Source organism: Tamandua tetradactyla, chromosome 3, assembly GCF_023851605.1.
Source record: "Tamandua tetradactyla isolate mTamTet1 chromosome 3, mTamTet1.pri, whole genome shotgun sequence".
Taxonomy (NCBI): Eukaryota; Metazoa; Chordata; class Mammalia; order Pilosa; family Myrmecophagidae; genus Tamandua; species Tamandua tetradactyla.
The window spans coordinates 52,420,016-52,433,497 of record NC_135329.1 but is presented as its reverse complement, the minus strand read 5'-3'; the positions used below and the strand labels follow the sequence as shown (position 1 = coordinate 52,433,497).

Here is a 13,482-nt window from a genome sequence, read left to right as displayed (position 1 = left end):
GAGAAGCACCCAGGCTGGTGGGAAGAGACCAAGATACTGATCTCTTTTTTGATGATACCTTTACCAGATACTGCATCATAGGATCAAGGTGAAAAGGGAGTCCAAGCTACAAAACACTTAAATTTGTTAAGGGGAAGGAGGGTTTCTAGTGGGAGACGGCTGAGATAATAAAGGCATCTATAACACACAACCTAAACACATGGAGCCCAGAACGGGAGTGAGGCCTTGTAACTCTGTACAGCTAACGTAATACCCAGATACATCCCAGATGATGGTGAACTGATAATTAAAATGTATAGGTAGAGTACCTTGAGGGACTGGAGAAAAAATATGGAACTAATAAACTTTCCCAGCTTGGAAATCCCTGGCACTCTCTCAAACATCAAATATTTCCAAGAAAATAGGCCAGGTGCTGGATTTTGAGACTTGCCCTTATGAAACTTATTTTTGTAGCAGAAAAGCTAAGACTATCTATAATTATGCCTAAGAGTTTCTTCCAAGAAACCTCTTTTGCTACTCAAATCTGGCCTCTCACTCTCTCTAAGCACAATTCTGCAAGGAAAATTTCAGGGGTTAAATGCTCCCGGACAACATGGGACATGACTCCCAGAGTGAGCCTGGCCCTGGCACTGTGGGACTGACAATGCCCTCCAGCCCAAAAGGGGAGAACGAAATGTAACAAAATAAGGTATCAGTGGCTAAGCAGAGTCGAGAGGCTAATCTGGAGGCTACTCTTATGCAAGCTTAAGCTAGATATTGCTAATTGCCAGAGTGTACCAAACCCCAACCAACATCATTTCTATCAACCCTAAAGAACACCCACAGCTCTATCTGAGATTCTACAAAAGTTTCCGACATAAAATCAATTTTTCAGAAACCTAAAACCCTCAGCTGGTTCCCAGGCCACATAAGTCCTGAAACCCAGAGGTGCCAGCCAAGAACAACCAGCTCCAGCTCCCATCCCAACTGTCGACAACCCTTTACAACATGAAAAACTTAGAATGGGCATAGCCCAAATGCCCCTAAAGAATGGGAGAAAGATCAGAGGAGAAGGAAGAGTTATAACAGAGAAGTTAGGATTTAACAAATGAGTATGACTTCTGAATCATTATACTGATATTTCTGTTTAGTCTCCAGTGTCTTAGAGCAGCTAGAAGGAGAAACCTGAAATTGTGGAACTGTAACTCATCCCAAACTTTGAAATCTTTTCTATAACTATTTGTTACAATATGCTCTGAAATTTAAAATGTATTGCTTTTTTTATATATGTTATATTACACAATAAAAAGGTTAAAATGCAAAAGAAAAAAATACACAGGGTATAAAATTTTTATGCTATTAAAAAAAAAAAAGCTGCCAAGCAAGTGAGTATTATACAAATATGAGTGATACGAAGCATTTCAGATAGGAATGGAAAAAAAAAAAAAACGCAAAGCATAGCACATCAGGGAATGGCCAAACTCAGGTGGTTCTTGAAACTGAACATGCACCACTGAATTATTAGGGTTTTGTTTTGTTTTTGCTTTTGTTTCAGTTTTGAAACAACATTCTACCTCTAGATGTGAAGAAATACCGAAGGGAATAAACCTCAAATGTGTACACTTCTCATCTAAGTCAGGTGTTGGGGCTGGACAAGGGAACATTAATTTGCCCTTACTGCTAACCCCATCCTCAGCTGCCTGCCTCCTAGGCAGCAGAGAGCGCTGAATTGAAATCAGAGGATGGGGTTTGCCCACCACCTAGTGTTCACGGCGTTAAATGCACGAAAGAACTCGGCAAATGGTTCTAACTCTGACTCCACTGGTCTTAGTGAATTCATGTCTCCCTGGGCTTCTGTTCTCTCAGCTATTACATAAGCAAGTGGGGTAACAATCTCTAGGGGCCACTGTGCTAAAGCGGTTCAGATATGTGAAGGAGAGGATATGCTGCCTTCGGTTTCAGCCTCAGAGCACACACTCTCTTATCCTCTCTTGCTCATGGACCTTCACACGCACACGTGTTTCAGTTATAAATTAGACTGTGCTAATGTTTAGACTCCATGTTTTCTCTCCATATACCTAAGTTTAAGGAATGTCAGTGTTGGAATTACACAGTATGGCAGCACAGGGGCCCCTTGAATTTGGATTTTGTTTGAATTTTTGGTAAAATCATTGATAGTTCAGAGTATGGAAAAGAAAAAAAAAAAAAAAAGCATAAGGTATCACGTAACTAGGAGGTATTCTCTGGCAACCTCAAGTACCAGGAATAAAATCGTCAGTTCAGGAGGACTCAGGAGATTTTTTGCAGTCAAGATTATGCCAAAAACTCGCATTATTGGCCCTTAAGATAATATCTTAACTTTTCACTCAGTGTATCTCGTCTCTTCATTTCCATGCTATTTTATGTTAGGTTACCCAATCTATTGCAAATCAGTTGTAGGAGGATGCGGATCTTGCTAGAAGAAAGGCAGCCAACAATACAGAATGAGACAGAAAGCAAATATTACAAAACAAATATGATCACTTAGTGAACATGCTATAAATATGCATTAGGCACTAGATTAGATTTGCTGGAAGATATGAGACATGGTAAAACAATCTCAGGCTCCTCAGGGAGCCATCCTGCACCATTCGGATCAGCAAACCCTGAGAGTGAAAGAGATGGCTAGCCTCTCAGCTGGTGCCCCTTAAACTGTAGGCCACTAAGGAGGAAAACACACTTGTTTTCGTAAGCCCCAGTGTACCATCTAGTGCCTTCTCCCATTGCACAGAAATGGTTATGTCCTGAACTGTCTTCCTGAGACAGGTCTTCAACAAACTGCATTCAAGGGCTTGGAAGATCTAAGCCAAGATCAAAGATATGGTAAGGTAAACTGAATTCTTTTCATTACTGAAACTTTGCCTTCAAGCATGCCACATACTTTTGCTGAGCATGTGTTTGAATGCGGCAGGGACTGGGAATGAAAGTTCCCACAGAGCATTGTTCCTGGGTGTGCTGAAATAGGCTGGCATGGGAATCCACTGAGTGCTTTCCCTCCCAACTTTACATTCAGTGACATCACGTTGGTAGCATGAAATGGTCACGACGGGAGTATTCTGTAGCACAGAAGTCGGCCAATGCTACAAATACTGGTCGTAAACATTTAGTGCTGTGTGTGAAGGCTTGGGGAGGGAGGAAATAAATGAGATAATAGGGCCTGCAGTGTCCTTAGTTCCCACTAAGTGTTTAATACTGCTTGGTCCCATCTCACTCCTCTTCACCCTTTCTATATAGTTCAGTTCCTCTTTTCTCTGCTCAGTGAAAATTTGCTGTTCTGAATTGTATAGTACAAAGATAATGTTTAAAAACTGTTTGATCCTTTAAACGAATGGGTTCTCTTGTCAGATGAAAGAGATAGCCAACAATAATTATAAAGGGGTGAAAACTTCTGTGCAAGTACAGATATGAGACATCTAAAAGAGAAATCTCGAAGTTAAGGGAGATTTCCTTGAGGTGGTCACTGTTCAAGCAGGAGTTAGCTAGGTGGAGATGGGTGTAAAACATTAAGGGAAAGACATTTTAGATCAGGCATAAGAGGGATGAAGTACCAAGTTGTACACAGGGAACATGAATAACTAGATAGGAGGAAGCAAGGAATAAGGCCAAAGTCAGGCAGAACTTGGATGCTTTCTTTATTAGGAAGCTGAACCTTCATCTTCTTGAGAAACCAGTGGAGAGTATTAAGTACAGAAAGACAGTGGTCCACTTTGTGATTTTTTTTGGCATGTGTTGAAGATTAGTTCTAGTGGCTTTGTGGAAGATGGGTCCATAGGGCAAAAAGCTGGAGCAGGAAGAGGACTGAGGCAGCTGTGACACTCATGGGGCAGTCCATGAGATGGAGGGGGACTGTGGGGATGGGAAGATGGAAAGAAGAGACTCAAAAAGAAGTGATATTTAGCAAGCAAAATCAGCAAGTTTTGCTGAGTACATAAACGTGGGAGGTAAAGGAGAAGGGATTCAAGAACCACTCATCAGTTTTGGGGTTGGGTGAAAGGATCCAAGATCTTGCTAATATCAGAGAAGGATGGTGAATTTCCCATGGGATATGCTGTGTTTGAGAAACCTGTGGGGCATCCAGGTTTCTTCTTTGACTATAGAAGAAGTTGATACATGAACCTAAAGCTCCGGGAAAATTCAGGTACAGATTTCAGGGTCATCAGCACATAGATGTTGTTTGAAATAATGGAGGTGACAATATCATCCAGGGAGGGGATACAGACTGAGAAAAAATTAAAAACTTAATTAAACCATTAAAAGCATGGGTAAAAGAGACTAGCAAGGGGGATACGAAGAACTGTTCCAGGATGTAAGAGAAGAATCAGGAAGAGCATGGAATCAGGGAAGTCTGAGAGAAGAGAATTAAAAGGAGGGAGGGAAGAACCAGGGGCCACAAGTACTGATGGATTCTTGATTGCTCTCTTTAGGAGACAGACTGTAGAGCAGAATGGAAAGAGTGCAAATTGGAATTCAGATCTCAGGCCACTCGCTTTGGAGTAAATGCAAACAAGCTGCACAGAACTTATAGACCAGCATTTCCTCATTCACCTACTCATTCATTGGGTTGACAAATATTCATTGAGAACCTGCAGTTTGCTTTACATACTATGGAGACTCTGAAGACTCAGAGAAGCAAGGTCCCTGCCATAACGGGCAGTATGCTCTGCACTGGGGAGCAGAGACAGGCAACATAAAAGTAAATCAATAAATCTTACATTGACAGTTCTGAATAGAGTTAATTGCCTTGAAGGAAATAAAATAGAAGGATGAAAAAGAGTGGCAGGAGAAGGGGTACTTTACACAGCTGACTGGGTGGTCGGTTTTGAGGATGAGCCATCTTAGCCCATGTCTAAATGGTAAGAAGGACCCAGGCAGAGAAAATGGTGAGTGGATTATCCAGGCAATAAGAAGGAGTGCTGTGTGTGCAGGGGGGCAAAAAAAAGTATAATATGGCCCAAGAGGGGAGGGCGTGGGAGAAAGAGATGGAGAAAGATCCATGGGGGATTCAGGATGTCTCTGAGGTGTCTTATTTAGGCTGTCTGGAAACTGGGGGTGCCAATTCCTGATACAGGGAAGACTTGGGAGAGGAAGAGAGTTTGTGGAAAAATCTACAATTCTGTTTATACACGTTGTATTTGAAATGCCTATTAGACAACCAAGTTGACGGCTAATTAGATGCATAAACCTGTAGTTCAGTGGAGCAGTCGGAGTGGCCTTAGACAGGTAAAATGGTCTTAATGCTGGCCCAAGGTTACTGTGGCCACTATCAATACACAAAGTGGTGACCTCATGTCTTGTCGATTGCAACAGTCAGTAAATGCTGGTCCTACTCCCATCTCCCTATGGGTTTCTACAGAACTCTTGTACTCTATGCTCAATACATTTTGCTTCCTCAACATGCGCCAAATAAACATAGAGTAATGAAACCTCATTTGACCCCTGGACTATAATCCAGTTCAATTTTCCCATTTTTGCAAATGCAGTCAGATAAAAATGGGCATCCTGGTTTAAGTGCAAGGGACAAATTGTGCTCTTATGTCATTGAATTTAGCGGAAGATACTTCTGGTGTAGGGACAGGCCTTTGGCTTCCAGGACATGAGCGTGCACACATTAAAAGGAAGTTGGCTTTGGAAGGTAACTCCCTCCCTTCGGATCAACCTCGGAGGACATTAACATTTGTGCTTCCATGGATGAGCATGAATACAGAAAATTAACTGTTAGCTAGCTAGCTATTTTAAATGCCATCTTATGGCTAAAATTGAACTCTACCTTTTATTGTGAGGTGGACCTAGGAGTAAAGAAGGATTCTTTTCACCGCTCAGAAGAGAAAGAAGAGTGAGTGTCAGATAAGATTCTCTCCTATCACATGCTGGCATCCTCAGGAAGTCGAGTTATTCCGTGGGGGAAAATGCCCCTTTTATTTCTTACATAGGATGGTTGATTTCTGAAATACCATTGGAAAAAGATAGGCAGATATTCCAAAGTAACCATGTTTAAAGCAAATGTGTAAGAGCACAGGATGGAAAGGTTATAGATACTAGCATCTCATAACTTTGTTTTTAAATAGTAAATAAGACATCTTTCTAGACTCTTCAATCACGGTCTTCAAAACTACCCTGTTATTTCCTATTCTTCACAGGAAAAGTACTGCTTCAGCAGAAGACACTGATATACTATATAAAGAATACATCACTTGGGACAACACAGCATTGTACAAAATCTTTACATGACAAAGACATATGCCTTTTTTTTTTCCATTCAGAGCACAATATCTTGTTAGAAAAGTCCATCTCACAATAGTAAAATGTGTTTGGCACATTTTGTTTTTACCTCTATAACTGTAATCTCCAATTATCTCAAGGGGGTGCCCTGAAATTGTCAAGAATTTCTGAAAAAAATTCAACTCACATTACATGTAAAGACAGGAATAGTTAGAAAGCAGATTCCTTACAAAAAATTATATTGGGTTATTGCCCCAAAGTTGTAAATCATAGGACACTAAATTTAGTATTTCTTGAGTACTGTTGAAGTTTGCATGGAACAAGGTCCTGAGAAATAAACAGAAAAATTCTCCTAGGGAGCTTATAAAACTAGACTGGTGAGAAGTGGCAAACAGCTGTACAATATATGCCATAGGGCAAAGCATTTGACTTATTCACATGATGTTAAATCAATTTGATGAGTGATGAGTATCAGTTTAGTAAATTGAAAGAATATGTATGTATGTGTATGTATGTGGAGTATTTGTACCAGTTGTATTGCAATATGTATTTCTATCTGTGGGATGCAGTCAATTAAAATTCCAAAGCCACTGCTTAGAATGTGCTGTGGCCTGGACTGCTTAGAGATGGTTGACCAGCGGGGGTGGATTGGAGTTGAGCCTTAAAAATGGAGAGGATCTCGAAAAAGAGGAGGAGGAAAAAAAAAACAGAGCAGTAATAGAATATGCATAGAAAAAAAGTAATAGAGAAAAATAACAGTAATGGAAAAAAATAGAGCAGAAAAGAGAGTAATAGAGGACAGCAGGCTGTGATGGCTAGGGCTCTGCTGTTGAGTTCTACTTTGCATAGAGATGGCACATAAGGATAAATGAGCAAGTAAAGGTCAGGTTCTGAAGGACCAGGAATATCAGGATGAGGAGTGTTCAGGTTATATCCTGTCTGTTCATCTCACTCTACTGCTCTAAAACCTTCTGTGGCTCCCTAGTGCCACAAAGACTTCAAGTCTACAGTATGATACTCTAGATGTTCCCTCATCTACTATGCTTTTCAATGACTACTCTACCCACTGTCTTCCCATCAGTAGAACTAGATGTTCCCCAGCCTGCCTTATGTGGTCACACTTGTGAGTCTTTGCTTGTGCTGTCCCATCCCCTTGGAAGGCCCTTTCTGCCACCTCTGATCTTCCGAGTCTTATGGTCTGGGTCAGTTACTACTTTATTCATACAGTTTTTTTTCAAATCTTCCAGACTATGAATAAGAAAAACTTCTGTGCTTCTAATATCATACTCTGCTTGGTAATCATAGAAGTTCTATTGCCTAACCATAAAAGTTCTTAATCAATATCTGTTAATTTATTCTGTAGGGAGAGTATTGCAAATTACTGAATCTGTGAAGCATAATGGGTCAGTACTGTAGCAGCGCAAATGATGGAAAGGGTGGCAGAGGAAATACAAGAAGTTGGAAAACCAGTCAGAAGACCATGAAAAAGGGATTTTCAGATGGACTGATTTATAAGAGATAGACAAAGATAAAGTCAAAATAAAGCCAAGGATTTCTAAGTAGGGCAGGCATCCATTCAAACCCCTGCATGTTTGTCGCTTGCTACTGATATTGCTATACTGCTCCTCCAAACACAACTGTAGCTGGTTCAGGTTCCAAATTTTGTTAATTGGAACATATCTGTTCTCCCTAGGGCAGGGAAAGTGAGTTATCACCTCTTTACACCCAGTTCTTCTTTCTTTCTTAACAATCAAGCTCCTTGTCATCCACTTCTAAAATGGCACCACCAGAATCAAAACCAGAAAATGAAGCAGCTCTCATAGAACCCCAAGAGAACATGACTAAGCAGGCAGGGGTCACAGAAACCCTTTTCTTCCTGTACTACCCCCCCCCCCCCCCGTACATTTTTTCCCATGTACAGAAAGTACCTGAAGAAACAAGGACATTGGTTCCCTCAGGGACCCCGGGCTTCGCAAGGGAAGATTGCAAATAAATAATAGGGAAAGCTAAATTATCTTTCACTATTTCATTCAACTACAATTCCCTGTGCATCTTTTTTTGTCTCAAGCACAGGACCAGGGTCAGAAAGGTTACAAAGATGAGCAAAACAAGTCCTAGCTCTCAGGAACAATGCTGTGTATTTTAAGAGATAGGACACCATACAACAGAAAAAATAAGGTGTAAACAGAAATAAATTGTGATAAGAGTCAAAGTCTGTGGAATCTGGGAGGCTTATTCAATGATCAGAAGCACCAAAGAGGCCACATGGAATGCTTCACTTGAATTCAGTTTTAAAGGCAGCTAGAATCAGATGTGCAGCGATGGGTCTGAGCAGGAAAAAGCACAGCAACAGAGAGAGTGAAGAGCAAGGGAATACCATTGGCAAAGCAGAAGCAGGAAAGAGTGAATAAGTGCATCACAGTTCGGAGTCTTAGGGCAAAAGGCCAGTGAGGAAAGACAAGCAATGAAATAAATGGCTGGAGAGATACCTGCTCAAGCCATTCTCGGACCCTGAATGTCATTCTGGAGCTCATCCACATTAGCACCTATGTACATATTTTGTAAACACTTAAAACTTGGATGAATAAATTGATGGAAAATAATAAAGCCTAGGTTTCTGCTTAAGAGGTGTGACAATGTATCTGATGAATCAATGCACAAGATGATTAACATGTCTGCTGATTAGATTAACCCAAGCAAGAAATTGTTTGATGGGGAAATGGAATGGAGAAAACAAATTTGATGTAGAACTGCAATAACGTGGGTGTCTTAAGCCTTCATATGTCTATATTTCACTTAAAAAAATTTACAAGATGAATCTACAGCAGCCCTTAAGTAATGGAAATATTCTGTACCTTGTTTGGGGTGGCAGTTACAAGTGTTAAAACTAAAGACTTAAGAACCGGACATTTGATCATTTGCAAATAAACGTTTATGGGGTGTGGGAGGGAGGCTCTGCCGCTGTATACAAGTTGCCTCAATAAGTATCAAGCAACTGGACTTCACGTCCATCGGTCCCTATTGCTCACATTTTTTTTTTTTTCTAAATTTGTGACTACCTTCACTTTCCTTTCAACATTGGTTTTCTCATGCTTTATCCCCTACTCCAAACCCAAAACCTATTCTTATGGGATGTCTTCTTTACTGCTCTGTCTGCAACCCTACATGTCCCAGCCAACTCCCAACACCATAAATAGAAGTGAATGCCTTTAGGAAGAACTGCTAAAAGACTGAGTGTTTCTGGAGATTAGGAAGAGTCTTTCCTTCATCTGTGTGATCAGAGGCCCTGGCCCTGAGTCTGGCTGGCATTTAGCAGGTACTCCTGAAAGTGTGCTGACTGAAAGACAAGGAGGGCAGTGGGCTGTATTCCTCAAACAACAGTATAAGAGTATGGACTGTTTTCTTCAGGTCTCTGTATTTCTCGGGTGACTTGTTCTATTTGTAAACGTTATCAGGGCCTGTTTTGAACTCAGTGCTGCCCAAAATCCCAAGGAACATGTATGTGGCTTGGCTGCTCATGAATAAACCATGACACAGGTGAAACTGGGTACCTTTCCAGATTGGTTTAGATAGGGTGACAGAACAATTCCACCTTGCTCTCCCTCTCTCTTGGGATGCTTGCCCTGGAAACGCCACCACTACGTTGAGAGGAAGCTCAGGCCACATGGAGAGGCCGCAGGCAGGCATTTGGGCTGACAGCTCCAGCTGAGTTCCTAGCTGACCTCCAGGATCGATTACCCAATATGGGAAGGAGTGAGCCTTCGGCCGATTTCAATTCCAGCCTTCTACCTGCCCCAGCTAATGTCAAGTGGGGCAGAATTAAGTTGTTTCTGCTGAGACTTGTTCACACTGCAGATTCATGAGCAAAATAAACATGAGTGGGGTGACCCAGTTCGCTTGGGGAGGTTTGTTAGGCAACCATACTTAATGGAAATGCCTTGAGCAGCTCCCTTCTCTCAGCTGGTACTGCTTCTCTATGCATAAAATAGAATTGGACAGTATGATTTCTAAGTCCTCACCTTGTTCTGCTCTCAAAGGTTCTGTGGAGGTGCAGACAACAGCTTCTAACATAAGCTCAGTGACCAGACAAATGCAGAATGGCCCTGAATCAGTATAATTTTATCCCCACTAGACAGAGTCAAAGAGAAAGCAAGCATAGGTGAGGAGCGTGTCAGCTGAAGGTACCCCAAGGGGAACATGGTCTTGTTAGAGTTTTCTACACTATTCATGTGGGGATGGGGCTTTAGCAGTGGAAAGGCTCCCACAGAAGCCATACAAGTTAGCAAGGGGGAAGAAATGAGACGAAATGTGGCTAAAATCAACTCTCTAGATCACGTCTCAGCAAACTACAGCTCTTGGGCCAAATCCAGCCTACATTCTATTTTATTTTGTCTTTATAATTGCTTTACTGAGATATAATTTACATAGCATGCCATTAACCCATTTAGAGTATATGATTCAATGGTTTTAAGCTCAAGAAGTTTATGCAGTCATTGCCACAATCAATTCTACTACCTGTTTTTGTAAACAAAGTTTTATCTGAGCACAGTCATGTTCATTTGTTGAGGTACTGTCTGCTTTTGTGCTACAAGGCGGAGTTGATAGTTGGAACAGAGACCTTATGGGCCATAAAGCCAAAACTATTTACCATCTGGCCCTTTCCAGACAATGTCTGTGCTCCCGTGGACCCCTGCTGCAGACATGGCAAGCAGCTTTGTCACGGCTTCTGTACATAGGCTTATTGAGGAAGCCCAATTAAAGGTTGCTCTTTTCCTATTCCTAGGCAACTCTCTTGAACTTAAATTTCTTTTCTTCAAGCTGAGGATGGCGGTACCTAACTCAAAGGGCTGCTGTGAGAAATACTGCAAATGAGATAATGGATGTACTCCCCTTCAAGTCACTCTCTACAAAGCCACCAGTGAGCTTTTACAGATCTGACTCTCCTCTAGCTTCATACCTTCAGCAGCTTCTCATCTCACCCAGAATAAAATTCAAATGTCTTACCACGGTCTACAAATCCTATGGGAACTGGCCTCTGACACCATCTCAGACCATTCGCCCTCACTCATTGTACTATGTCCATATGGAGCTTCATTCCACAGTCCAAACCCACAACCGGTCCCCGTCTCTCCTGCGCCCTGTCTGTGCCCTTGGTCTGGAATTTCCAACCTGTGCTCAGTTCAACAAATTCACACAGCCAGCTCCTTGTCACTCAGTGCCCAGCCAAAGACGCCACCTCCAAGTGGCCCTCCTGACCACACCTTCTAAAGTGCCCCCTCTCCATCACATCACCTCTGTAGATGAATTTAAATGATCTGGTTGCTTACTGCTTTATTATCTCTCTCCTTAAACAGAAAGTCGTCTGAGAAGGACTTCTCTGTCTTATTTGTTTGTGTATCTCCAACTCCTAGAACAGCGTCTGGCACACAGCAGATAATTAATATATGTTGAAAGTAGAAATAAATTGTAATGGGAAGGTCCTTTGTTTAACTTCAAAGGGGACACAAAACATTACTACGTAGAGATTTTTCTTCCATTCCTCCCCTGCAAACCTTCCTGTTACCGATTTGCTTCCTTCGGGTCCTCTATAGAAAGGTCTACATTGAGGGTTGTACAAAGATTAACTAAACATACTCATGAGATCATTGCCGAAGTCATGAAGAATGTAAGCTATGCAATGTTAAAAATTCATTACCTGCTACACATACATGCGTATCTACTTTAGTCAGGGCCCCTGTAAGCATCATCTTACAAAAGGAAACAGTAAATGTTCTGCAAAAACCGTATTTACTAGTTCTATGTTGCTTGACAGCAGATCTCCCACTAATGGGAGACTTCCAGAACCACACACACACACACACACACACACACACACACACCTTCCAAGCTCAAAGTTTTAGGTGAGTCACCTCTTACCTGTGTCCGATGCCAGATCACAGATGCCCTGGAGTGGCCCAGCTTGTTCCGGCAGGGTCCTTTGTCATAATGTATCAAGAGGAAATCATCCTGGAAAGTCAGAAGAACAAGAGGGATGGGTGATTTCTGCTTAGTTTGGTGAATGATCCCTGTGTAAGAGCTCACTCTTTCTTTCTCTCTCTCTCTCAGTCTTTCCTCAAAATAAACAGAGAGTTTAATGTCAAGACCAGAAGGGCACTGGCCCACAAACACCAGACTACAGCGCTGGAGGTCGCAGTTGGCTTCTGGGAGCCCCACATTCATTCACCAGTGAACAGCCCGAGGGGAAGATGGAATCCCGGGATCTCGGGCGCTAGAGGGAGTCCTGGACCAGATTTCAATCTCCAACCTAAAGAAGTGCCGCATTCAGCGCAGAGGCTGTCTCTTGATTGTGGAGGAAAGAATCTCATGCTGATACAAGGCTTCTGAACAAGTAGGTCAGAGGCTCTGGCTGTCCTACAACACTTACGATGGCCACTGGATGCATTTTAGTCAGCCTGCACCCTTTAGCCTTTGCATCTTCCTATCTACCTCAACAGTATCACTCTCCAGGATCCAATGATTTCTGTTTATCTCTGGCCCATCCCCCCAGACCTGGACCAAACATCTCCCTAGAAAGTTCTTCCTCTCTGCTCAGGCTATTAATTTGTTGGTTTTTTTTTTAAATGCAAGACCAGGCCTAAGCACTATTTCTTTGGCTGTCTAGAAATCATCAGTAGCTGCCTTCACAGCTCACATGGAAACAGTCTGTCCATACCTCACTCATAGCTTTCTCCCACTGTGCCCTGACTTCCTGACTTCTGGTCACCTGCATGTGACTAATCATCACTAGACTGTCAGATTCTCAAAGTTGGGACCCTCACGTTTATGTCAATCTCAGCTCAGTGCCTTGCACTCATAATCACAATAAATGCCTACGAAGCCCGCGGTGAGTGGAGTTTTCTACACAAAACCCTCTGCTCCTCACAAACAGGAAGCACACTTTTCCCCATCCAATTGTCAATAAAAGGAAATGGTTAAGTTAAATAGCACAAAGGAAGGGCCAATGACTGTTTATCCATTTAACTCTGGCTGTAAACACACAGCCTCCTTTTGAGAAATGAGTGAATAAACACAGGTCCCAGGTGTCTGAGAGCACAGGAAGTCACTTATTTGAAAACAAGGATAGTTGGACATGCATCACTGCCTTTGGCCCTTAAAATCAACTCTGCTAGAAGTACGCCAGGTGGGTATAGACAGCTGTGCTGGTTTAAGAGGATGTATGCCCCCTAGAAAAGCCATGTTTTAATC

The 13,482-nt window shown here is 42.1% G+C and overlaps 1 protein-coding gene across 5 annotated transcripts in view; it reads right to left on the bottom strand.

The window, feature by feature from the left end:
• The window catches only part of RNF144A (ring finger protein 144A), a 139,591-nt gene that overhangs the window by 6,961 nt on the left and 119,148 nt on the right, over positions 1–13,482 (bottom strand). For all 5 annotated transcript variants that reach the window (XM_077153115.1, XM_077153112.1, XM_077153111.1 and 2 more), the window contains one exon: positions 12,154–12,243. In XM_077153115.1, the coding sequence (XP_077009230.1) occupies positions 12,154–12,243 (90 nt within the window). The remainder of the gene's footprint in view (positions 1–12,153; positions 12,244–13,482) is intronic.